Source organism: Kwoniella mangroviensis (assembly GCF_000507465.2).
Source record: "Kwoniella mangroviensis CBS 8507 chromosome 1 map unlocalized Ctg01, whole genome shotgun sequence".
NCBI classification, from domain to species: Eukaryota; Fungi; Basidiomycota; class Tremellomycetes; order Tremellales; family Cryptococcaceae; genus Kwoniella; species Kwoniella mangrovensis.
The window spans coordinates 225786-252381 of NW_027062533.1; the positions used below are offsets into that span (position 1 = coordinate 225786).

Sequence of the window (26596 nt, forward strand, 5' to 3'; positions counted from 1 at the left end):
TGCTGTATCTAGAACGCGTTGAACGAGAGCTGGAAGATCACCGGCGCCGGAACGGAACTGATCGACATGACTTGTCTCAGGTTGGATTTGTACTCGTACCTTTTTGACGGACATGCAATGTTTCGTAAGTACCTACATAACGACATTGTCACCGCAGATCACACTGATTTGCATGTGTACTCAAGGAAATAGTGTTGAATCCGAAGAGACAATCCAAATAGCAGTATGTCGCGACGGTGTTTGTGTTTAAGCTTGATAATGAGAGATCTCTTGGCATTTTCTATTTTCCTACTACATTCCCCAATGTTTGACCTTGTTTCTTGCTTATTGTTCCTGGAATCGATTGCGGGTCTTTTGGCATTCCACCAATATTTTCTGCCTTCGAAAACTTAAAATGGATCGTCAAGACAAGCCACGATGTCTGTTGGCATTGCCGGATGTATTTTGGGTATTTTGCATGGGACAACAACCTGTCTCTACCTCGGGCGTGTTTGAGACATATAAACAAAGACGGACAATTGCATCCCCCCTCTTTTGTCTCGATATCACCAACCGACCACTCTACCCCATCTTCTATCCAACCACTAAATCAAATCGATCCACACTTTACCTATCTCGACCTCATGAAATTGACCGCTACTTTGCTCCTTCTCGCTTCTCTCGCGACTTCGGGATTCGCCAAGATAGCCGCTGGATCGGGTGACTTCGCTGTCACTATCAATGGCAAGACCTACAACCCTGACGCGGGGAAGAGTGCCAAACCCGATAAACTCTCTACTTGTACGGGCGCGATCCAAGTTAGAGGTGTACACGTAGGGTACGATATAGATTGCGCTACGCTCGAGGTCAAAGATTATACTCTTACTGGTGCTCTTGATGCTAAACGTGAGTTTCCCTTCCAATGATACCTCAGCCTATCACCCTCCTTCTCGTGCATATGTCGTAAGCTCACCTCGAGATCCGCAGGAATGGTGAATCGACCAACTATCATCTTCTCATCCAAAACACCCGTATTGTCCTCGGCGCAATTGAAGGGAACTACGATCGCAGATTTCGATCTTCGAGATGACGGCTTCAACATCATCTTCAAGACTGGTGCAGGAAAGTTCAAGATCCAATCCAAAGACGGTGCACAAGGTGGTATCTTTCAGATGGAAACTGAATTCGCCAATAACGTAGATTTCGTACATACCCTTGGACCTGAATTGTTCTACTTTAAGAATGCTGTTACGGGTAAAATCAACTTTGGTAACGGTGTAGTGAGTTTTCAGACCCACCTGCCTTACACTCTCCTTTCGTTCTTGAGATTGAACATCAGCGTCCAACATCCTGCATTTAGAGAAGTGCGTTGCTGACACTTGTGTTTGGGGTGACTTAGTCTGCCGATCCGACTCATAAGATGTTGTTAGGTAAAGACTCCCCTCAAGTCGCCACAAAGACCTACCAAGATGGTCGCATCACCAAATGGAGTGTCGCTCCCGGTGGTCGACTAGGTGGTGTACTAGGTGAAGACTCTACCGAGCTGGGAGCGGGTGCTTCCAACTGTACTTCAGATTGTCAAGCTCAAAATAGGATCAACGGATCCATCCCACCTACTCAGGATCCCGTTGACCCACAACCTCTTCCTGGAGCCAAGCGGGGCGTCCGGGCTGTTATTTACAGAGATGATTAGATCATCTATCTTGAATACATAATGTATAAATGTACTGCTTATGGTGTTTTTGGGGTTAATAGCAAAGCAATTCTATCATGCGTCGATATTCTATGACATTGATTGGCAGTTCCATGTACATTCAATTACGTAAGGCATTTCCGGTGTGACGTCACTTGCAGTTGCCCATTGTCTGAACTGCATTCATCCATCTCATCTATTTGTTCGAGATCTCAATAAAAGATCGTACTGCTTCCATACAGCAATTCGATCTCCAGTGCAGATTATCTACCTCATAGTAAAGCACACAAAATGTCGCTATCAGGATCAACAGCTGAAGGTATGATGTGTGCCCCTTTGAGCAGAAAGCGCATTCAGAAATGCTGACACTGTGATAATTGGACTTCACAGATAAGAGTAAAGTCAACGATATTGGGTTGATGAACAATGACGTTCAAGGACCTGGAGCCACTGTGTGAGTCATATGGGACACCCAACGCAAGCGAGAGGACGACGCTGATGTGACTCGGTGGTGCAGAGAAAATCCAGCCGGAGTGAGTCATAGTGTATCTGCATGGCGACTATCATACTGATATGACTACTTCCCAGGTATTCCCAGAAGTAGGTAGTCAGCCTGCCCCACCTGGATCCATGCCAGGTTCGGGTGCTCCAGATCATCATGGTGACATCCGAGGTGTATTCGGTAACGTGAGTTTCCGTCTTCCTTGACCTCGCCTGATTACAGTTGATCTTATGCATACTATACTAAACCGCTTAGCCTCAAGTATTTAACGATACCTTTGGACACCTCTCTACAGCATTTACAGATGCCATAAACAAGATCAAGGACGAGTCTGCCTCGGGGGTCGGCTCGGTCGGAAAGATTTTGATCAACAAACTGGAAAGTATGCGGGATGAAGTAGATGGATGGAGGATGGGTAAAGGTTTACCTGAGGTTGAACAGGCCGGAGGGGAAAGGAACGAATCAGTTGAAAGAGCTGAAGGAGATGGTGGTGGATTATATGCTGATTAGAGAAAGCTGGAATGAAGTTTGATAGTGTGATGGTGAGCATACAGAACCTTTCTAAGGAGTGCATAGGGGTTATAGCTGATGTATACATTCCCTCAGTCGTTGTATATGGTTACGAAAGGTAAATGGATGCATCATAGCGAAAGGATTTTTCTACAATCAAACATGATCTCACTTCAATGCGATACCGTCTGAATCACTTCTGGTAGGATCAATGATCCTGAGGGAGTGCGCTGTACGAATTACCGAAACTACTGAAACCTGTTGACTGATTAAGCATATTCCATCGATGGTTTTGTTTCCGAGACTAAATGGTACCGAAAGACCATCATATTACCTCATGAGGAATGAATGGCTAAACATCATAGAGCTAGCTGTAATTCCAATTCAACGGATAAAATCCTTATACCTGCATTGAATTGATCAATAACAACGATTTACTAGCCCGAATTTCAATTCCGCCCATTCAGCATTCCAGCGCCCAGCATGTTTACTGATCTACCGAAACCCACTTTCATGCTTTCTTGTTCAAGCTGTGCAACATGTTACTGATTGTATGCATTACCTTACCGCTCTCAGAGTTCGAGCCATCGTCTTTCCCTTTCTGTCATTCTGTCATTCTTCGTCACTTTCTCTGTTCCTTACTTCTTCATTTTCTACCGTTTTGATACTTACTTCCGTTCTTCAGTGCGATCCTTCCTATCATCTGCGCTACTCGCTGGTCGACATATACACGTTCTACGACCCTGGTGAGGTCTAAGATAGCTTAGCTTCAATCGAATAACTTCCGACACATAATCTGACAGATCCAAAAGGGGCAATCTGGTGAGTTTCCCGGATTATCAGAGTGAGGCGATGCAAGCTGACAATCAACAACACCATTTTGATATCTGTGGGACTGTCATAGCCCGATTCACAATAACCGCTTACACAATGGCTCTCTCAGCTATAATAGCGTTACTACTATTTCTCCCTTCTCTCATCTTGGCAGCTTCGATAGGCGGCCTCAGCATCTCTCACCCGCTATCCCAGCAGTTCCCACCAGTAGCCCGAGTGGACCAACCATTCCAGTGGACTTTCTCGGATGATACATTCTCACCCTCCTCTTCTCTCACATACACTGCATTCAACTTACCTCCATGGTTATCTTTCACCGGCAGTACAAGGACATTTCAAGGTAATCCAACGTCTGACGATATAGGCAATCGTCTAGTTCAGATAACAGCTACTACAAAAGATGGTCAATCTACTATATCGGATCATATCAATTTGAGCGTATCTGATCATTCTGGAAATTTGACTTTGGGACGTTCTATAGAAGATCAATTGAATTCACCGGATTCAACCTCTATCACATCTACCTATCCTTATGGGCAGTCATCAATCTACTATCCCGGTGTAAGAGTTCCGCCCAATTGGTCTTTCTCACTTGGATTCACCCCTTCGACCTTTTTAGCACCTACCAGAGTATATTATTCCGCCTCATTGAAAGATGGATCACCGTTACCTACTTGGTTGATATTCAATAATCAGACTGTTACCTTTGACGGTATCACCGTTCCATCAGCTGATACCACCAGAGAGGTATACGAAGTGATTCTGTCCGGATCAGACGTTTATGGATATTCGGATATCCAACAGAGTTTCACCATTGTCATTTCCGCTCATGAGTTCGTAGCGCTTGGACCAATGGTAGTGAACATGACGACTGGATACGCGAATGATATTAGTTTGAAAGGACTATTGAAATCTGGGTTGAGTATTGATGGACAGGACGAAATCAATATTAGTGATCTCACAAGTGCGACTTTGGATACTTCTTCACTTGTATGGCCGACTTATAGCTCTGGAAATATGAGTATATCAGGTAATCCACCGTCAAACCAGCAGAATGTTGAATTGCCCTTGAACATAGTAGACAAATATGGTGATACGCTCAACACTACACTCAAAATGGTTTTTTACCCATCCTTATTCGCTTCTGACAAGATTCAAGAACCCCAAATTCTAGAGATTGGCAAATCCAATGTAATCACTTTAGCTCAATATCTCAAGAACTCCACCACCTCAACGAGCAATATCAATATGACAGCTTCTTTCGATCCTAAAGAAGCCTCTTCTTGGCTTTCTCTCTCAACCGATCAAAAGACTTTATTAGCAAACCCAACGGAAGATACAGATTATGATTCAGTTACAGTCGCTCTGCGTGCTCAAGATTTAAGTACCAACGCATATTCCAAATCGATCTTAACACTTTCGTTAATGTCAAATAACTCTACCCTCACCCATCAACATCCCCATACGCATTCTCACGGTTTGGCAAAAGGGACGAAAGTCGCTATTGCCATCGTATGTTCTCTGGTGGGTATCTTACTCCTTCTTTTCGTGCTGGTGCAACTACGACGTAGAAGAACTTCAGCTAGGACTAGAGAGATGGGGCTGGACCGATATCGTTCTCCGACGATAGAAGAGGAGGGGAAATGGTCTTATGAAGCTGCTGAGACACCGGCATTGGAATACGTGGAGAAAATGGGTGGTGATCCAGCTACCACCCAGATGCTAGTTCTGGGAAGAATTGATGGAGGCTCATCCGAGACTGTCGTTGCCACGGGAGGAGAACATGGTATGGTACCTCATTTAAGGATGGGCAGCAATACTTCAACCGGAAGTAAGATCAAAAAATCATTTTTGACCAATCCTTTCTTTGGTAAATCATCCAAATCAAAGATGATACCTAAGATATCCAATCCTATCATTATGCCTAGTTTAAGTAACGCCGCTTTTCAAGCTCAACTAGCTGCTGCAGTAGATAAAGCAGGTATAGTCAATCGAGATAGATCTTCAACCTACTCTCACTCAGCTTCCGAATCCGGAGGTGAATTTACAGCTACTCCATCGTACATATCTGGAAGTCAGATAGATAGATCACAGAACAGTTCAAAGTTATCTCAACGATCTGATGTATCGTTAGATAGATCAACGGTATTGACGCAAGATTCCGATTCGAGGTTCGGAGGACATAGTTCCGGAAGTAGAACAGTCCAAAGTCGGACTCAGAGTTCAAGGGCTAGTTGGGAATCTGAACCTCCCTTTGTGTGGACTACGGGTGATACACCTGGTCCAGATGGTGATGGAAGTATGAGAAGTTCTTCCAATAGGAGTTCCTCAGGTACCCATCATTCAACGATGACCACTATGACTATTGATCGGAACGCTCCGACTCAAAGAGCAGATTTCATAGTGAATAAAACGAATATACCTATATCGTCATCTTCCAAATCAACTTCTACTTCTTCATGTGTATCGTCCATGTCTAAGAAGATTCTCAAAAGAGAGATGATGGAAAGGGACAGGGCAAGAGCAGGATCACCTATTGGATCAATCAATTCAGAAAACGAAGGAATAAGTATAGACAATATACATTTCCCTACTGATTCGGATCTCGCGCATACGGAGACTTCTTCCCTTTCCGGAGAGTATGATCCGGACAACGGAGTGATCATCCAGACTGCCTCTAGGATCGATGCGAGAAGGACGTTGGATTCACCACCTACCGAAAGTCTGGCAAGTAGTAGAGGTAGTGGCAATCACACCGAACGGGGCGTCAGTCCAGTGATGACTACTCATTCTAGGTTGGTCAGTTTTGGGAAACAGAAGAAAGTCGAGGTGGTCTCGGAACATGATAATGGTGGGAACAACAGACACAGTATGAGCCACCAAGCTGTAATTGAAGCTGCAAGTACCACCAACAGTATAGGATTGGGTATAGGTATGGGTATACAATCACAAGCTAGTCCAATACCTCTGCCACCTACTAAAGCCATCACTGTCACTCGGACCACTCCCACTCCACCAAGTAGTCTTCCTTCCTTACCTGCTTTACCAACTTTGCCATCCAGTACATCCACCGCGTCCAAGGGATCACAAAAGAAAGCTAAAGCGCGTCCGACAATTACTGCTTCGCCGCAAAGGATCTTGCTGGGCGTATCAGAACCATTCCATTTCTACCCTCCTCTGTCCATCACCCCATCCAATTCTAACTTTTCCAACCAAAGCTCATCTACAGCCGGTGAGGGTCAAGCGGAGTATCTGGCCTTTGTAGAGAAACGTCTACCGAGTCTCAAGAAAGGTGGTAGTATCATCATCAAGTTGACAGAGCTGCCTGATTGGTTGCACTTTGAGGATGGCGAATTATGGGGCGTGCCCCGCCAACAGGACAGGGGTGAGGTGGATGTGAGGATCGTAGAGAGGAAGGGAGGGGATGATAGGGTAGTAGGAAGGTTCTCGTTAGAGGTGAGTCGATAGTTTTCAGTCGTTGTGGGAGTTGTGGGCGGGATTGACTAACGGGTTGATTGTATAGGTGGTTGGACGATAATGAGTAAGTAGAATCTGGGTACGAAAGGACAGTCATCTTCACCGGCATCGCGAATTCACATTCTATATCGAATAACTTGGTTTTTCATTTCTTTCATCTTTCATTTCTCAATAGATTAGATTCGATCATAGATTCTTTAGGTGGAATACGTATCTTGTCATGTACATAGTGATCAGTAAGTTTTGGTATTTGTACAGTCAATATTATAGAAATAGAAGGATAAGCAATTGTAAACAGATATCTGATGTCTTTGATGCATACCAACCACCGCTGATTTAGTCGTTCATGTGATGCTTGATACCTTTTAATTCGGCATTATATATAATCTAAGATGATTCGATGTCCGTATTCTACCTAGCATACAATATTTCCTTTCGAGATCAACCAATATGAAGATTGTTGAGGGATATCAGAAAATCGAGGTAAAAAGCGAAGAATCCCACATATGCAAACCAGATCATGAAGATCTGGCACAGCGATAAGCGAGAGTATAGTTTTGATATATGCCTTTTAGTTGACTCGGTCTCCCGTGAGAGAGGGGAGACGGTCTTGAGAAAGGCCATTATGATTTGGGGAAAGAAGGGATGGTTTGTGATGATCGGCTGACTACGAGTATCGTATCATTAGTATCGATAGTATGGTCCTGTAGGTATCAATATCAGTCAAAGACAGAGTTTATTTGATCATTCCGTGAAGGTCAGAAAGCGTCAACGGTGATCAATGCAGCAATCTCAGAACAAGCACACGGCAGAGAGTCGGCATAATATGACATTGAAAAAGTTGCAATGGAAAGGAAACGACAATGGTAGGTGGCAATAACGAGAATGAAAGTGGTACAATACTACGAACTGAAAGCATGTAATCTGACTTTTCCTCACTCCCTAACTCGACATCGAGAGGTAGAGAGATAACACCTAAAAAAGGTGGAGGAAAAAGAAAGATCTCAAAAGATTGTTATTGGCCCATTCAGGAATCGTAATTCGCGGTGGAGAAGCAAATACGAGCAGATGGAGCCGTGGAGCAGTATGGAAGATTTAACGGGGTTAGGGGAAAGCATATAGGATAGATTGCGTGATGTCGCTCTTACCGGCGACTAACCCAAATCCGTGACTACGATCGTCAGTTACGCCAAACTGTAATGGCTTTCCAGTGAACACTAATTACTAGATTGGAGCAGGCGTAGGAAAACGATGGCGTGCGAGGTATGATGGAGTGAGATGGGTTGGGTTGAATGGTGACATCCTGACGAAAGATGGCTTCTTATCGAGATCATATTCCGAATTCCAAAGCACGTTCTTAGACAGAGAGCGTCGTAGCGAGTACAGATGGTGTGATGATGGTATCATCTGAGACAAGATCAACCGAAGAGGGGAATGAACATACTGATCACGAGGAAAGAAGAATGAAACCAGAAGACGAAAAGAGATAATTTGATAGCAACACATGTGCACAAATTCCGAAATTTTTTGGTGCCATAGTGCTTTACGTAAGTTGTGGATCTGTGGTCGATGTCGTGATTCCTCGGCGTTCGCCATTTCTCGCACCGCAACCTGATGATGAGATGTCACAAAAGTATTCCGATAACTGATCGTACAAAAACAGATGACGAGCTCAATTCGGGCATCCGGGCCACTGATTTGGAGTGATAGATGGTGGTCACAAGATAAGTGGGATGATGCTCCAACACTGCAGGTTCAGGCATAGGCCCATGGGAGAGGAGGGAGTAGGAAATGGATAAGATCTGGTTGATTCGGGACAGAGCGGGATGAGTATGGCGAAATATCGCAACTCGGCCTTCCGAGATAATTCGGAATATGAGACAGAAAACATGGTTAACTCCGCATTGCTGATGATGGTGCAATCCCACGTCACCAGAGCCAACACTTGGCTTCTCGAAGAGAATGCAGCTTGTATGGTACATCTGGGACTCAGGGGGGTGGCGTATGAATAAGCTAGAATAGGAGAGATCGACCATCGACCGCATGCTTCCTTCTGACGGGATATGGCGAAATCCGAAATCATCTGTTCGGTCTGCATGCAGCCTTCCACAATGGCAAGTTCCGACGTGCTTAATTGCTAGTCCAACGTGGTTTATCGTATCAGCTCATCCAACTTACCACACATCCCAATAACATATGCACACACCTATGATCCTCTGATGACGCGATAGTCTCTCTCATGTTAGCTTGTGCAAGCAGATCCAGTCACTCGTAATTAGGAATGGGGAGTGCGGTGTATCAGCTCATTTGAAAAAGCTGCAAACCCAATCTACAATTATCTGGAATAGCTGACAATTCAAGTACCCACTCGGCCATTGCCGATCCACCCTCAAAGGTCAACAACGCTTTCTAATCAAACCATTAGGATCCTTCTCCAGGACATTAGAAGCTGTTTGTAATGCGACTACAGTTCACACCAATTCCTTCACTCTCGATCATCCTCACCACTTTCACGTAAAACGCAAATCCTCATCTCGTTAATTAGTCAGTTGATCATTCTCACTCTTCCTCCTTCTCACATAAAATAAAAAAACAACGTCTCAGTTCTTCTTGGACCTTGATCATATATCTTCTTGCTCGCCATTTCACGACCATCGCTAACCGAGCATACGAAAACAGTAGTAGCAAAAAAGCAGGAAAACGAAACCCCAACTGGCCACACGACATTACCTTGCCATTCAACTTTCTCCCCAAGTATGAGTTCACCACCAGCTTCAGCACCTGCCAACATGTCCTACTTCCCTGTCGCTTCTTCCTCACGTCCGAATGGTCATCCTCCAGTACATCCATACCCAGCACAGGAAACGGAGATAGATGTGATACCTACCAGGGCGGGGAGAAAGTTATGCGTCAGACATAAACAGATGGCTAATCAGAATGTGAATGAGAAGTTACAACGAGTAAGTCGGCCTTACTGTCCATCATTCGAAATCTCGGCTCGGTGTAGAAGAGCTAGAAAGCTGACCTGAGCGCACCAGTCTCTCGATAACCTGAGTCAGTCTGAAAGAGCAGCGATAACATCTATGTGGTCAACATTCTCCAATGCACCGCATGGGAAAAGAAAACTGATTTTGGAAGGTATTCTCACAATGTGTTGCTTGTGAGTAATATCACTGTTCATCAATTCCTTAAATTTTTCATATAGGATACTTATTCTCTGGTTTAATTAGCTCCCAATTATCTCATCTTTCCGACTCACTCAACCAAATCATCCGTATCGACCCATTTTCCCTTTTACCTCGAGAAACCTCCCTTCGTATTCTTGGATATCTTGATGCCTTTTCTCTTGGTCGAGCCGCCCAAGTCAGTAAATCATGGAAAGCATTGGCGGATGATGATTTGTTATGGAGGAGGATGTGTGGACAACATATCGATAGGAAATGCGAGAAGTGTGGATGGGGATTACCATTGTTAGAGAGAAAGAGGTTAAGGGTAGAATTGAAAGATAGAAGTCCAGCGACCTTGATTAATCATGATCATAGCCACGACCACCACGACGACCATGATCATTTGGGAGTAGGACCATCAACATCCAAAGTCATTACTAGAAACGATGTTCTCTCAGGATCCTTTCCCGCTGGTCCTCCACCCACAGAGAGTTTCAGCATAGGTGGAGAGATAGGTCTGAAATCTTGTGATATGCCAGCAATGCATCAACAACCCGTGGCGTTAAAACGAAGCGCACCTTCGACACCAGAATCGTTACCTTCGAAGAAGAGTAAAGTGAAAGATAGTGATACAGAAGAAGAATTGCTTCAATCAGCTTCAACATCTACCATTGGTCATTTGACAAGAGACGTCAGGTTGACAAGACCTTGGAAAACCGTTTATTGCGAGAGATTGATGGTGGAAAGGAATTGGAGAAAGGGAAGATTTAATCATAGGTTGTTTAGAGTGAGTATATTGATCCATTCTCGCGAGCCTATTGTACTCAGCTCACATATACTATATGTAGGGTCATACCGATGGAGTAATGTGTCTTCAATATCACACTGCTCTCACCAACCCTTCGTACCCCGTTCTCATCACCGGTTCCTATGATCGCACGGTCAGAGTGTGGAACTTGGACTCAGGTGAAGAAGTTCGTGTTCTTACCGGTCATTCTCGAGCCGTTCGAGCCCTTCAATTCGATCAAATGCTTCTGTTCACCGGTGCTATGGACGGGACCGTTCGAATGTGGAATTGGCGAGCTGGAGAATGTCTTAGAGTGATGGACGGGCATACCGACGGAGTCATCTCATTGAATTATAATGGATATCTCTTAGCTTCCGGATCAGCCGATTCGACTATACAGGTATGGAATTTCCGATCCGGCAACAAGTTCGTACTTCGGGGTCACGAAGAATGGGTCAACAGTGTAGTCTTATGGGATGGGAAATCATCTCCTTCAGCTATCGATCCAACCTTACCACCAAGTTTCACTCAAGCTGTTACTTCCAGATGCTCCAAAGCCAAATCACCCGGTGTCAGTTCAAGTGATGCTTCTCAACCCGATATAGATGTAGGAGCGATGTTGTTCTCGGCTTCCGATGATGGGACGATCAAGTTGTGGGATCTCACTTCGCAAAGTTGTATAAGAACTTTCGAAGGTCATAAAGCACAAGTTCAAAGTATGAAGATTTTGATGGTTGATATGTCTGAAGAGGAGATTAATGAACGTGATAGACAGAGAAGACAAAATAATCGACAATATACCCCTCCTCAGGGATTCATTACCGGTAATCAGTATGGTTCACCACCTCATCAATCTATCGATTTAAATGATCTTGATGCTCCTGAGGGATTTGACCCGATCGAACATCGTGGCAGATCCAGAGATACGGCGATCCAACCTAGAGTTTATGCCCATTCACCTGAGAAGAAAGACGATAAGAGGGAGAGGGAAAGGGAGAGATCGAGAGGTAGAGAGAAGAAAGCTATCTTGGCTACTGGATCGCTGGATGGTACGGTCAAGATTTGGGATGTCGATTCGGGTAAAGAACAATCAACGTTGTTCGGTCACATTGAAGGTGTCTGGTCGGTCGATATAGACGCTTTGAGGATGGTTTCTGCTTCTCATGGTGAGTCTAAATCTCTTTCTCCCCATTTGCTACCAAGCTGATATGATGCATTTTGCACATTCCTCCATAGATCGTACGATCAAAGTATGGGATAGAGAATCAGGACAATGTGTTCAGACTCTGGTCGGACACCGAGGTGCAGTCACTTCACTACAATTGAGTGACGATATGATTGTCTCCGGATCAGGTTAGTCACCTAGTCTGACAGCTCATTTCACGATGAGGAATATTGCAGCTGACGAAAATTGATGATAGACGACGGTGATGTGATGGTATGGAATTTTGCACCTAATTCCAACAATAACAATAGTAATTCTACTCCAAATCAACAATCAGGTAATATTACACCTATTCCAGAGTGAGAGATAGCTCTGAAAAACGAAGAAAAAAACCCACCGAAATACCATGATGGCTTTGAGCCATTTTTTTTGAAAGTGAGAATTGATGAACTAAACCATTGGATTGATCTTGTAACTACTTGTGACAGTATACCTTGATTCATAATATTCCTTGATTGTATATAACCAAAAACTTTCTTTGTATATTCAGATAGTTGTTCATATATATATATAATTGAGAAAGACGAAAGTGACACATATTAGACCATTGGTCACGATGCAAGGTCTGAGTAGTATATACGTAGTTTACGTAGTATACATATATACCGAGAAAGATATGCATTTAAAGATATTATCATGTCTAACCATAGTATGATGTATCTGACAGCACGCTACAATCAGTTGAATTACTTTATTCTCACCCAATTCCCACCGCATAAACAATGCTCCTGGAAAGAATCCTTCCACTCGTTCCAAGGTGAATTGAAGCTAACTCCTCTAGCAATTCCGTTTATATCGGTGGGTACCTCTTCGGTGAAATTCAAACACCTCTCACAGCTTATTCTCTTCCTTCCATTCACAATGGAATGGGCAGATGCAGCTATAGGCAAATAGGTGATGGAATCGTATAAAGTCGTAGAAGTATCCCCAAGGGATGATTGCGTAACCGACAAGAACATTTCAGATGAATTGGGTAGATCATTGATGATTCTTGATAAATGATCTTTTAGAGGGATGAGTAATAGGTTGTATAAAGATGAGCTGATTGATTTTTCAGGTATATCCTTAGTCGATACTATAGATACCCGACCCAATCCAAGTCAGATCGATCAGCCGACTTCACTCATGTACTAATGTAAAAAGAAGGACATGTGAGAATCAGATGAAATAAACTTGTTCTCACCTCGTTCTAATGCTTTTCCCCATTCGATCAGATCCATCCCATTCCTATAGGCCACATCCCTAATCCGATCTCTAGCAAGGATTGTAGCCATCGCATCCCTCTTCAAACGGGGAGGTAATACCTTAGTTTCAGGTTGTAAGATCGGCCCATCCAACTTATCTAGAAATCCAATCAACTGGTTCAATTGAGATAGTATTTTGATCACCAGCTGTCGGTATTCAGGTTGGATCAGTATGATGATGGAAGTTGGTCGTTCTAGGTACTCTTCTAAATCGATATTGGAGTATTCCATATGACCTCCTAAGAGGATTACTGAGCGCATGGTTGTGGTGATGGTGGTTATACACCATTCCATCGTTCCTATAAGGGGCCATATCGAGTCTGCGAAATACAGTATAAAATCATAAGTTGATGGCACATAACCAAGAGGATACTCAACTAACCCAAATCAAACCCAATTTTCCCATCTTTCTCAAAGATTGCACATCTATCTACCAGATGACTAGCCTCGTTCAAACGGAGGATATCACTAGCAAGGTCGAGACGAGCGTCTTCCGTCGAACTACCCGTATTGATAGAGGTATTCTTCAGCTCTTGCTCAACTTTCGACCATCGAATAAGCTGCACAATCGCTCTTAAGCTTACCTGAACAAAGCTATCTGAGCTTTCAGTAATAAATTGAGTTCATCTACTTCCACCAGATCCATCCCCAATGTATATATCTGCTTGCTGATATCCGAAATCAGGTCTTATCAAATGTACATCCATCAGCTTGTCGTCACAATGAGTAAATCGAGACTTGAAACTGACCTTTGCGTTTTCCTACTCCGGTTGAACCGATTGCAGCCCTGATCACATCTGACCAGTCTATCCCGTCTTTCTCAGCTATAATGATAGAGGTAGCTGCATCGCTTCCGATCGACACTTCCATTGACGATTTATCGAGAGTAGGTTGACCTGTCGCAATTATATTTAGTTCAACTACAGTCACAGAACTGTAAAAAGCCGACCTCACCTTCTAAGCGAGGTAGGACCAGTAGTGCAGGAGCACTCTCTTTGCCTATCAGAGCAGCCAATCCCATCTGACCGCGTGCTACACCCTGGCTAACCACCAGGTCAAGGTCGACCTCCCCTCTCAGCTCGCCTAAGTCTATCGGATCTCCCACCGTAGTCCATTGATTGGCTGACAGGTTTATATGCACCAAGGAGAGGCCAGAAGGTTGACATATGATGGCTAGTGCCATGGTATACGGTAGAAGGGATAACAGAGGATATAAAGCTAATATAGATGTATTTGTAGGTGAGGCGTAATGTTGTATCGGGTCTGGCACGGTCGACTAGCAAATGACGAAATGTGAGTTAGCCGAATGATCTTAATATATATGACAGAATCCATATGTGAAGGAGTTTTGAAAGTCACTCACCCAGTCCCAAGAAGTGACCATATCCCCTTGTCCCGAGGATATGTCATTGAACCCTTGTGCCAATTCGATCGCCCTTCTTTCGAAGGAAAGGAGCTGTATACGTGTTCTTGATACAGGCGCAGACGGAGTGCGGGCTGGGTAGAGGTGGATACGAAAATCATTTAGCCAGTTTCGATTGAATTTCAATCGACCTGATGGAAGGTCACTCACAGGTATCGTTGAATATTAGAACAGCTCCTACTTTCTCTACTTCTCTGTCTTCTTTGTTACCCCCGCCTTCACCATCAACCTGCATTCCGCTGACATTCTCTTGCTCCATCTTGATTGTTTCTCCTGCATAATTTCTTGCCAGATATACAAAAATGATACCTTGTAGTTCCGGCTCATATCGGTTCTCATCGAAAGGTATATCCGTTACTCTAGGTAAAGTAGGCATAGGAGTTGATTGTAGATCTAGATACAGACGTCCAAATGAGATAAGTCAGTCATCCGATGGACGTCGCAAAAACGATTGTAGTTGAATGACACGAGAGTGACTCACAAATTTTTCCATATTTATCTTTCCCAACTTCCACCCTAGTCACTCCCCTCTCTCCCTCTATCGTTTCCCACCCGACCCATATACCTTTATTCGATGGTACCAATCCGGTCCAACCCTTCTTGATCTTAAAGCCATTTCCGGGAAAGAGACCATCCGACGAAGTGATGGAGGACGTATGATACCGAGTATGAATAGGCGAAGTGAGGTATGTCATAGTCCATGAAGTTACTGGACCATTTATGACCGGTGTAGGATAGAGGTACCATATTGACGATTCCAAGAGTACAACAAAAGATGGTCCATTGACAGAATCATACTCGACTTCTAGAGGGCTCGGTCCGGCTGGTTCCGAACGTGATCCGACCAAATGGACTCGAGAAGGGTATAGATGTGTGACGGACAAAGGCGAAGAGGGGAGAGAGAAAGTGGATAAGGGAATGATTGACGATGGACTGGTGGTAGGTGAGAGTAATTGATCGGAATGATATATTGCCAAAGTACCTCCCGGGGTAGACTCAGGGATGGGACTCGGATGGTAGATGACTGTCCACAGACCATCTGGAGAGTGTGATATCTGTTCGCCTGGCTGTAGGATAGGAGGAGTCGGTAGTTTTCTCGGATGAGAAGTGTTAAATATGGATGATGTGAGGTATCCTTGGATGTGGGATGAGGGTGGCGTAGGGTAGATCAAAGTGGATGTAGTAGGATGGATTGCTCCTCTGGGACTATCAAGAATATCAAGAGCGTTAGTACACCAGTACATCTGGATAGGAGGGACGAGACGGCTAAGCCCAAAGACAGGATGGTCTGATGGACAAACATACCTGGATTGCAGGTGAGGTACTTGACTAGCTAATCTCCTCATACGTCTCAAACCAGCTTTGGAAGTTTCACCGGTACTCCCATCGGCGTTCATCTCGTTGTCACCGTCCATTTTCGTTGGCGCTGAATTTGCTCAGACCGATGAGCTGGTATGAGGGAGAAAGTAAAGTCTGATTTCGTTTTCGACTTTGAACATGATCTATCGAGTGATTTCACCGAGATGAGACACGACAACGGAATCAAATTCAAATCAACATGCGTCAACATCTTTGGGCTGTGTAATCTTGACAGATAGCACATGCAAGAGCAGCAAGTGAGAAACCATGCATTGAGATTATCAATTTTTTGTATTGAAGTGGAGAAAGGCTCTATCTACAAGTTCTCGATATTGTAAATGACTTTGAGGGATATTGTTGTAGTGTGGTATCATTTTGAATATAAGTCGAGAACAAAAAAAAAGTCGTGAAGAGGGAGAAGAAGAGAGAAAGAATCGTTAAAACAATGAATGATTGTGAGCAAACCTATATACATCTACACCACCCAGCACTGATCTATCTATGGATGAAAGGATTAAGCAAATCCAGCAGCAGCTACTTTATCCGGTACTTGCGATTTTAAGTGCTCGATGAGCGCTCGTAGTTCAGCCTTGGTCTCGTCGGTGGTATCATCCGCATGTGATGGGTCTAACAACACATAGTGGAAGGCCTGTAAGAGATGATCGATATGAGGCATCAAAATCTGAGGTTGATTCCTGAAGGTAGCGAATAAAGCACCGTATACCGCTCGGTTCTCCAATGGATCAAATCGCAATGGTAATACAGATACCAAGACCTGAATCACCTGATCCAAAGGTAAGGCATTAGGGTTCTTGGTGACCATCCTTGCGACAGCTCCCGCGGCGTTATCCCTAGCGTTGTATACTGCTGGAGCAGAGTGCTCGGCAGGTGAGAAGAATGGTTGAAGGGCGGTGAGTAAGGCTTGGTAGTTGGATGACAAGTCGGTTTCGGAATTTTCGATCAATACACCGGCGGCGAAAGCGGCGTTGGATCGTACATCGGCTTCTTCGTCAACTAACCCTCGGGAGATTATTTGCAAGAGTGGCTATAGAATCAACGATGTCAGCATTGCTCGAATGCATCAGGTATTATTGATAAAAGAGTGACTGACCTGGGTGAAAGTAGTAACACCACCCTTCAAGCCGACGATGACCTCACCGAGAGAACCAATTGCCATAGATCTCTCAGATTGTGTTCGTTTAGGTTCGATGTACTTGGCGATCAAAGGTAACACTTGACCGAAAGCCTGAGCGAAATCAGGTCCGAGGACGGAAGCCATAGCGCCAAAAACGTCCGCAGCGTTGGAGACAAGAGCTGATTCGTACTCTGACGAGTCAGCATCAACATCGACGTTCTCGTCATCTCCATCGGGGTCTTGTTGACATAACGATTTTTTCTCGAGAATCTCGATGGCGAAGGTAGCAACTTCGTCCAAGTGACCTTCTACGAGGGCGGGACCGCACTTGTTCATGGTGTCGGCGAGTTCAGCACACATGAGGATGACAACGGATCTATAGGTAGTTATACGATCAGCAACTGCTCGCACAGATACAACAATGAAGTCAAGATCGAAGCGAGGTATCAGATAAAATGTATATAGTAGCCTCAAGGACACTTTTTAGTGCTTCGGAGTGAGCTGAGTTAAATTTATCATCATATGTGGAGTGAAGATATGTGTGGATGCAATTATGGGTAATAAAGACAATTCTCGATTGGACAACACTGAGAAAGGCATACTCACTTGTCATCTTCAGTCTTCCAAGCTTCGAAGATAGGAGGCAAGACCATCTCAACGATCTTCTTGACGTGTTCGTGGAAAGGTACTCGCTATTTACACACAACATTGTAAGCCGATCATCACCGAAGACCCTCTTGAAGACTGATGGACTTACCACGTGAGCTCCAGGTTGCCATTCAGCAGGTTCAGAGAGGTCGTACATAGTCTTGATGAAAGCGAACAAAGCTCCTACAGCGGATTTCCTAATGCCTTCGTAGTAATGATCTAATAATTCCACAAGGACTTTGACGGTCTCTTCCACATAAGGCATGAACGCTGATTTGGTAGCTGAGAACAATTCCCCGATGGTATCGGCCGCTACTTCCTTCTCAATAGCAACGGCGGAGTTGACCTTCGAGAACATTTGTTCCAGAGCTGCCAAATCGGTTTCATCCTCTTCATCATCACCCAAATCTTCTCCCGCATCCTTAGATACACCAGTGGTGAATGCTTCGGCCAAAGCAGAAGGGTTGGAAGAACCTCCTTCACCGTCGTTGAGGAATTCATCAGCTGATTCATCTTGCTGACAAGAGGCGATCAAAGCTGGTACACATTGTGGCAAGTACTGGGAGAATTCTCCTTCGAATACTTGAGCCATGACTCCAAAGAAGATGAAGGATGATTCTCTCAATCGGGAGTTGTCCATTGTCAGAGCTTCGAAAGCGGCTTTCATCAATCCCTCGAAGTAAGGTCGGAAAACGTCGGCACCAACGGCATCGGCAATGGTACCAATAGTGTCGGTGGCTACACCTCGAAGGTCAGATTCCTCATCAGAGGCTTGGAGGTGGAGGAAAGGAACCAATCGCTTGATAGTTTGGTCGAAGTAAGGGACGAACTTCTCCTTGGCGGCGTGAGCGGCTGATCCAATAGCACCGGTGACGGTGATCTTGACGGCGATGGTACCGTTCTCCAGTAGGACGAGAAGTCGTTCCATGAGAAGGGTCAGGTAGTTGACAATATCGTCACCGAGAATCTCGAGATAAGAGTCAAGACATGTACAAGCGTTCTTCTGAGTCGAAGGGTCTACGATGAGGTTGAAGAGGATCTACGATGGTACAATCAGCTATTGTAGATTTACTTTAGAGGTTCAGCTGATACTCACAGGGACAATGACAGAGTGTCGAGTAGCACATTCTTCAGCTAACCATTCACACAAACAACCAAGGGCGATACAAGCAGCCTTTCTGACGATGACTTCATCATCTTGGAGACCGCCTTCAATGACTGGCCACAGCTGGTCGACGTGAGGTCGAATGTATTCACTGCATCCCTCGACGGAGACACCGAAAGCCATAAGAGCGGATTTCCTCATTCGAGCATCACCGCCCATGTAGACTTGGAGTTGTTGAGTGAGGACGGGGAACACTTGTTGAGGGGGAAGGGCTTGAGCGAGGTTATCGAGAGTTCGGAAAGCGAGTCGAGAAGGCGAATCTTCATCGACATCCTCTGGATCATCTTCACAACCGATAGGTAAGAGTCCTTCAACGATGTGCTTGGCAAGACCGAGAGCTTGCACTTTGCTCTTTTTGCTGTAAGGCACTGTCAGCTACAGCTACAACAATCTAAACGACGCAGCTGAATACTTACTATCGTACAACCCATGAGAGAACGTTGAGAGCACCACATCTCATCTCATCATCTACTTCTTTGTTTCCAGCGACACCGAGGAAGAATTGTACTAGTTCGGCGACGTGCTTGCTCACTAGAGGAGCCTCGATGATGAGCAAAGTTTCGAAAGCATCGTAACCGTGTTTGACACCTTCATCATCACCGTCCTTGATAGCTTGTTCCAAGACTTTAAGCATTGGTACAATCAATTCTTGGAATGCTTTGACATCGTGTTTATCGCCAGCTTCGATGTACTCAGCGACTTTGGCGAGAGCTCTAAGGGTGGTCACTCTAACTTCTGATGATTCAGGGTCGACCAAAGAGACGGAGAAGACTTTGAATAAGGATTGTAATTGAGTCTCGAAAGATTCGGCTACAGTGTCAAGGATGGCAAAGAGAACGTAAATAGCGGTTTCTCGATGTGTTTTGGTAGGAGAGGCAGCAGCTTGATATAAGCCTGGAAGGAGGGTGGGCCATTGGGGTGGGTTGACGGTGAGTTCGATATCGGCAATAGCAGCTACTGCTCTAGATAGAGCATGTCGTACGATTGCTCTGAGAAGAGACGGTATCAGCTTCGAGTCTTCGATTTACTGAGATAGAAGCTGACTTACGATTGCTCTTGCGTCAGACGTTCGAGCAGACTAGCTTTGATCTGCTCCCTCAATTGCTGGGGGTTCTTCTTCCACTGACGTCCATCACCTGACGATATTCTCTTTCTCAGTTCTACGGCGGCTAATTGTCGTATCTAGTATACCATCTGATTAGCAGCAGCCAGCAACATTTGCTTCCAAAGGAAGATGACACTCACAGATTGGTTGTCCGTTGTAGCGGCAATTTCGTACAAAGCGGGGATACATTGAGGGTTTTTGTAGAATTGGGTGTTGAGTTGGGTAGTGGCCTATGATGATCAAATTAGCTCGATAAGCTCACATACTGCCGCCGCATGCAGGAAGAACAGAACTGTTCGCAGAAACCTCACTCACAGCTTTGATAACGTTGGTATCAGGAGCAATGGTAGCCTCTAACAGCTGTCTAAGCTGGGGAACGTAATTTGGCTATTGTATGTGACAAGCATTCCCATGATTAGCTGGATCGATTGATCGGGGTTGCATGTACACTCACGTCCATCTTGTCTTCGATTGCTGATGTGGAATGAAGATGGAATGAGATGAAGTGAGATGAGATGAGTACGGAGTGAAGCGTCAGTGTCAGTCTACTCTCTTGAACTTTCTGAAATTATTTCCAGGATGGACCCACACACAAGGGCGGCGGCTAATTGGGGGAAAAAATTGAAAAAATGCTCGTAGAGAGGGACAGTGCGTCGCGTGGCAAAAAAATATATAAAAGATGTGAACAGTGAGTGCCCAGTATCACTTTGTGGAGAAACGTGTTTTATACTTCGCTGTTCATTGCCACGTCATGTCATGTCGGCTTCTGTCCTCACTCATCCTCTCACTAGAAGATCCAACGAAAGTTATTCTCAAAGATTCTATGATCGAGATAGGTGGTACGCTCAGATAGGTAGAACACCAACTATAAAGAGGTGCATGGCAAGGTGCAAAAAGACCAAAAGCACGAATGATGTTGATGTTTGGAACAAAAGGAATAAGTTAGTGGCAGCGACGGGATTCGAACCCGCGCCCGAAGACTGCGGTTAAAGTAACAACCGTACCTGAACACAGCGCCATAGACCACTCGGCCACGCTACCACGACAGGGAAAACAGCAATTTTGGACCAGTATTATCTGCTCTTTACATGGCAGAAGCAGAAAGCTCTGTGGTAGTTTAACTGACCTCGACTCCACCCAATTCAGCTCCTCGTGTGTTTGTGTTGGGTCAGGATGAAGCCCCCATATTCTGCAGATAATTTCAATAGTGAGAGGAATGAGTGGAAAGCAAGCATCGTTGTTGGACAGTGTCTCATAGCGAGCGGACAAACCAGATTACGTAATGGGATTTCAACCTGACCTGTTGATTCCGATAGATTGCTGAGGGTGAGGATACCGGCGAATCTAGGATCACATCTGATGGATGGGGTCGAAGACATTGTTGATAAGTCAACAGTTCACGATCGATCAACCGAAGGAGAAACACCCACATTGCTGTTCATTATCCAGAGCATCACAACGAATTCTACTGGAGACAATCCATACCCACTCTGACCGATAAAGCCATATTCGCCTCTTCGTTCTCAGTCAAGCAATATGTCAACAGCGCCATTCAAAGAAGGTTAGTCCATACTACCCATCACCCGTCCTCCTATCGGTCCCTTTTTCTTCGTGAAAATCCAGCTGACTGGGTGTGTTTGATAGATGCGTTGAATCGATTTCGGATCACTCACTCTGATCGAGAGCTCAAACCGCTTATTAGGAGACTACATCGTTTACCTCTGCTGTCCGCTTCGAAAGATCTGAGTCAAGACGACGTGGAGCTGGAGAGGGAGCTGATCAAGATGGAATTGCTCAAATGGCGAATAGGCATAGAGAGGATTCTGGGGTCGATAAGTAATCTGGATAGACAGACGGAATGTTATAAGAGGCAGACCCGGGAGACTGGTGAGTATCTCAACTACCTATCAATTTACCACTCATCCTCAAGAGAACCCACTGTGACCCATGAACATGAATGTATATCGTACTGACATCCTTACTCTACTTTAAATTCAACAGTATCAAAAGCAGAACAGCTCAAACTCAGGTTGATAGAAGAGAAACAAGAATTAGCAAATAAGAGGAAATTGAGAGAACATCAGTTGAAATGCGATGAGATTGTGAAACGTATACAAAGTAGAGGCAAAAATAGGAAAGAGCTGGATGAGTGAGTATTATTATCAATTATAGCGTTCGAGAAGAAGAAGTCGCAATCACTGTACTGATCTGTGAATTATAATTATTCCGTTCAATAGTCAAATCGAATCTCTCACCAACTCGTTGAAAGAACATACCGAATCTCATTCTACATACCTTTCAATCACCCAATTACGATTTGAGAAATTCAACGAGATTATCAAATTGATAGACGAATGTAGAAATCTCAAACTACCTAGTGAACCCAGCTCCACTTCAATAGCAATTACAGAGGAAATACAAGATAATGATAACAAAATGGATATTGATCCCTCATCTACATCAACCTCAACATCGTCAACATCGAAATTGAATCTATCTGCGTTAGAATTCCAACCGACCAGCAGATCAGCTTCCATATCAGCTACGAATAGGTCATCTGCTCCGCCCAGTGGAAACACCACCACCACCACCAACAACAACAACAATAGTTTAAAACCACCGTCTTTAGGTCACATGTTACCTTCAAAACCCAATTCCAACTCCAACTCGAATAAACCGTTGTCAGGAGGAGTCAAGTTAAGTAGACAGAATTCCAATGGATTACCATCCCGACCATCTAATCTTAGGAGTTCCACTACTCCTGCTGCGTTACACACCGGATCGGGGTCGTTGGAAGATGGAGAAGTAGGTCCAGAAGAAGGTGAAGTCGATTCGCCCAATACGAATACGAACAGTGAGGAAAGTAGGAAGAGAGGCAGAGGGAGCGAAGGGAGTCAGACGAGAAATACGAGGAGTAGAGCAAAGTGATGGGCCTCACTACCACAATGTATATACGCTGTAGTTATCGCGAATTTATCATCTTTGCTATTCCTGTGGGGTACAAGAACTTTATAGCATAAAAGGATAAACGTGTTCGAGATGGGTGTACATGTATGTATATATGGAAATATGGAATGCAGCATCGCCTGCCTACACAAGACCGTATTCCCTCTTACTCGTTTTCTCGATGGTAATGGAATGAGATAGCTCTGACTCGATAATGATACATCGCATTATACAATCAGTAATCTACAGCTCTAACCAACTAGAAAAATATCCTCGCTAGCTCTAGGAAACAAAAGATACACAATTATTACGATTCAACATATACACTAGATCACAGATGGGTAGCTGGATAAATAGATAGATAGATAGACACACAGACAGTCGATGCAAGACTTCACTCCCAGTCATACTACATATGACACAGCCATACCTTTCTCCAATGAATCTCATTTCCTCCTGTTAAGAATGTTCGGATGTTCTTCTTTTCGCTCCTTTAATAGTAACACGCCCCCATTCCTAAAGCTGATGTCGTCCCACAGCACATACCTATCGATTAAAACGAGTCGCATCAATCAGAATTCAGCACAGTCGGAATAATGTTTGTATCTTCTGATACACGATAGGGATAATTGAACTTACCGAATTTGGTCCTTTTGCCAGGGTCGGCCTGTTGTTGTTGTTGTTGTTGTTGTTTTCCATCTACGTAGATCGGTTGTGGAGTAGGTTTCATAGGTGGTTCTTGGCCACTGTTCACAAATTAAATCATGATATGTCAGCTTGCTGTCTTCGGGCTACCCCACTACCATGCATGGTATTGAGCTAGACAATGTCTCATACACGGATAAGGAGGTTAGGGACAACAAAGTCTACTGACTATGCCTGCTGGTTCTGGGTTTGCACTTGTGGTGAAGACCATTAACCATCGGATGCTTGATACTGTTGTTCCTAATCGGGCCGGACAAATAGTCAGGTCAGCTATATCGATGATCTGCAGTTTACTTTGAACTTGACTCACTTTATCCATTATGATTGATTAAGTTATATAAAATGTATGTACAGTGCAATACGAGTTACTTCGAAGTGAGTGGGTCCGAGATATGATAGGTAATGTACTGCTTCTATTTCAAGGTAAGTATTTATAGATATCGATACGAGTAGAGTACGGAGTAAGGAGTAAGGAATGTCAGGTGACCGAAATACAGAAACAATCAAGTGAAATGCCAAGAGAACGGTTATTCACCCTTCGGTACGACAGGTATTAGCCGGTGGTTCGTTCGTTCGTTACGTTAGAAATAGATTACATCAAGATACGATCCACCACGAACCTAGTCTGTTGATTGAGCATAGCATCATATTCGATGTCCGAAACTGAGATGAACCTGAAAGGAAGTATCAAATGATGAAGCATTGGATCGAATTGTACCCGTTATCAAAGATTGGATTGAATGTGAATGACCTTGATATCAGTAAGTTACTACAAATACCTGACACGTCGAAACAACCCTTCACAAATCGGAGTACAACCAGCTATTTTAATTATACGTACATACACGTCATGTTGATTATCCACGGACAAGCGACGTGTGTTGAGTCTATATATACATTTTGGCGATGAATACTGCTGGTCTTCTTTTCAAATTTGTATCTCCTCTAATGCACAGATCATCCAAGTGGCTGTGTCCACTTTACCGGCAATCATCTTGCCCACTCTGAACACGTTGTCGGATACCCCCTCATCATCTACTCAAGAAGAGGTTTCATTTCCACATCAAAGCGCCAATATGAATCAGCGTTCCAACGTATCAATGTCTCCCACTTGATGATGGGCCGAAAGGCTTCACCTCGTGCAGGTAGCCTTCATCCTAAAGACATTCGCAAGGACGGATGCCCCTCTGCAATCGAATGCGATTGAAGGTACCCCTCCTGATATGAGGGGTGACATTCCATATAGAAAGACTGGAACACTTTTTGAACGGAATTCATCTCTTGCGAGGGAGGGAGTCATAGAGTCGATCACCTAATGAAGATAACTCAAAGCGAAACTCTTTGAGTTATCTACAATTCTTTTCCATCATTCCACATGATCAACAACCTTTGAGGCTGATGAATCCATGTGACTAATCGATCAATCTCATTTGCAGACTGGAGTTGTGTCAAGGTCATAGGAAGATACACGCTCTACAGGTCGCCGATGACAATCTGGCATGTCATCATATTGTGAAATCGAAGATACCAAGAGAGAAGCAAGACAAAGAGGAGAAGAAAGAGGGACAACAAATTTATGTGAATGAAAGAAAGAAAAAAAAAATCCAAAATCACAGTTCAGAAGAATGGTGAAATTTACTGATATGAAAAATTGGATTGGATTGGATTGGGTTGGATAGCAAGACGGAAGATATCAAAACCACTGCGTGATTATTCCACTATGAACATCATAATCAGACGAGACAAAGACAATAAAATGTTTCACATAAATATACAAAATCATTGTACAATGCTGCGGATGATATTTATACTCGAGCGTACAGTCTCATTTCCATCTTATACCCCATTCACCTTTTGCGAAACTCGTTTCTACACTTTTCCCATTCTGTATCGCTTCCACCTCTCTTCCTTCTTCGGCTATACCCTGGGAGGGGAAACCGAACGCTACTATCCTTCGAGCTGCTCTACGTGATTCTTCTCTCTGTTCCGTCGGTGATAGCGATGATGTTTGATTGTTGTCTACCTTTTCGTCCTTGTCTTTGTTTGAAGTGGGATCAAATGTGTTTTTCTCCACTTCTGAACATAGTATCACTTGACCGGTCGGACGATCATCCAACGATCGATGATAGCCTTCGATCAAGGCTGTGCGTATACCTTTGAGGTAAGGGGATTTGCCATGTGATCGACAGGTTGAAGAACAGTATTTCCTCGGAGTGGGATCGGTCTTGTTCTCTCGGGCTAACATGAATCTCAAGGTCAAGATCAGAAAAGCTTGGAAAGACATGAAGGGAGGGACTTACGAAGTAATCGGCCACAAGATTGACAATACCCCTCTGGACTGGAAGATGTGGTTGGTGGAGGTGATTGTTTAGTTTTTGGTCGTGTCATGATATGTCTCGATGTCGAAAAAGATGGGTATCTGCATGTAGCGAAAAACCGCAAATTGCGAGCGATGAGGTACATAGGTTGGGTCATGTCATCATGGGATCTACAAGTAGGCCATACTACATGCTACAGCATCGAGTCACTGTATGTATTGTTGTTTCAACGAATCTTGTTGTTGTATCTCGATCATCAACGGAGATAGCGTCACAGACTGAACGCTGATCACTCTGAAACCATCGGACCGGAGAAATACATCAAGAAGAATACAAAGATGGTCTAATCCGATTACTAACGGAAGTATATTCGA

At 44.2% G+C, this 26596-nt stretch overlaps 8 protein-coding genes and 1 non-coding gene across 9 annotated transcripts; 5 read left to right on the top strand and 4 right to left on the bottom strand.

The window, feature by feature from the left end:
• Positions 1-623: 623 nt before the first annotated feature.
• I203_100077 (uncharacterized protein) lies at positions 624-1672 on the top strand (the record flags this gene model as incomplete). The annotated part of the gene is made up of 3 exons (XM_019151194.1): positions 624-885; positions 967-1259; positions 1379-1672. The coding sequence occupies 3 exons, from the start codon at positions 624-626 to the stop codon at positions 1670-1672; spliced, it is 849 nt and encodes a 282-aa protein (XP_018999519.1).
• A 291-nt stretch (positions 1673-1963) lies between these two features.
• I203_100078 (uncharacterized protein) lies at positions 1964-2684 on the top strand (the record flags this gene model as incomplete). Its single annotated transcript, XM_019151193.2, has 5 exons — positions 1964-1991; positions 2063-2126; positions 2190-2205; positions 2261-2359; positions 2430-2684. The coding sequence occupies 5 exons, from the start codon at positions 1964-1966 to the stop codon at positions 2682-2684; spliced, it is 462 nt and encodes a 153-aa protein (XP_018999518.2).
• Positions 2685-3614: 930 nt separating this feature from the next.
• I203_100079 (uncharacterized protein) lies at positions 3615-6986 on the top strand (the record flags this gene model as incomplete). The annotated part of the gene is made up of 1 exon (XM_019151192.1): positions 3615-6986. The coding sequence occupies one exon, from the start codon at positions 3615-3617 to the stop codon at positions 6984-6986; it is 3372 nt and encodes a 1123-aa protein (XP_018999517.1).
• A 2765-nt stretch (positions 6987-9751) lies between these two features.
• On the top strand, positions 9752-12477 carry I203_100080 (uncharacterized protein; the record flags this gene model as incomplete). Its single annotated transcript, XM_019151191.1, has 6 exons — positions 9752-9955; positions 10034-10155; positions 10226-10949; positions 11011-12115; positions 12186-12302; positions 12371-12477. 6 exons carry the CDS (start codon positions 9752-9754, stop codon positions 12475-12477), a joined length of 2379 nt encoding a protein of 792 aa, XP_018999516.1.
• A 383-nt stretch (positions 12478-12860) lies between these two features.
• I203_100081 (uncharacterized protein) lies at positions 12861-16256 on the bottom strand (the record flags this gene model as incomplete). Its single annotated transcript, XM_019151190.1, has 10 exons — positions 12861-13249; positions 13358-13738; positions 13801-13919; positions 14003-14105; positions 14168-14314; positions 14373-14694; positions 14782-14915; positions 14992-15234; positions 15323-16047; positions 16147-16256. 10 exons carry the CDS (start codon positions 16254-16256, stop codon positions 12861-12863), a joined length of 2673 nt encoding a protein of 890 aa, XP_018999515.1.
• A 458-nt stretch (positions 16257-16714) lies between these two features.
• I203_100082 (uncharacterized protein) lies at positions 16715-20713 on the bottom strand (the record flags this gene model as incomplete). Its single annotated transcript, XM_019151189.1, has 10 exons — positions 16715-17245; positions 17312-17711; positions 17942-18027; positions 18093-19022; positions 19080-19506; positions 19565-20137; positions 20197-20330; positions 20394-20483; positions 20569-20640; positions 20708-20713. The coding sequence occupies 10 exons, from the start codon at positions 20711-20713 to the stop codon at positions 16715-16717; spliced, it is 3249 nt and encodes a 1082-aa protein (XP_018999514.1).
• A 483-nt stretch (positions 20714-21196) lies between these two features.
• I203_100083 lies at positions 21197-21294 on the bottom strand. The gene has a single exon. It is a non-coding gene; the product is annotated as a tRNA-Leu (tRNA).
• Positions 21295-21789: 495 nt separating this feature from the next.
• I203_100084 (uncharacterized protein) lies at positions 21790-23181 on the top strand (the record flags this gene model as incomplete). Its single annotated transcript, XM_019151188.1, has 4 exons — positions 21790-21814; positions 21898-22140; positions 22255-22402; positions 22491-23181. 4 exons carry the CDS (start codon positions 21790-21792, stop codon positions 23179-23181), a joined length of 1107 nt encoding a protein of 368 aa, XP_018999513.1.
• Positions 23182-25729: 2548 nt separating this feature from the next.
• I203_100085 (uncharacterized protein) lies at positions 25730-26292 on the bottom strand (the record flags this gene model as incomplete). Its single annotated transcript, XM_019151187.1, has 2 exons — positions 25730-26142; positions 26205-26292. 2 exons carry the CDS (start codon positions 26290-26292, stop codon positions 25730-25732), a joined length of 501 nt encoding a protein of 166 aa, XP_018999512.1.
• Positions 26293-26596: the final 304 nt, after the last annotated feature.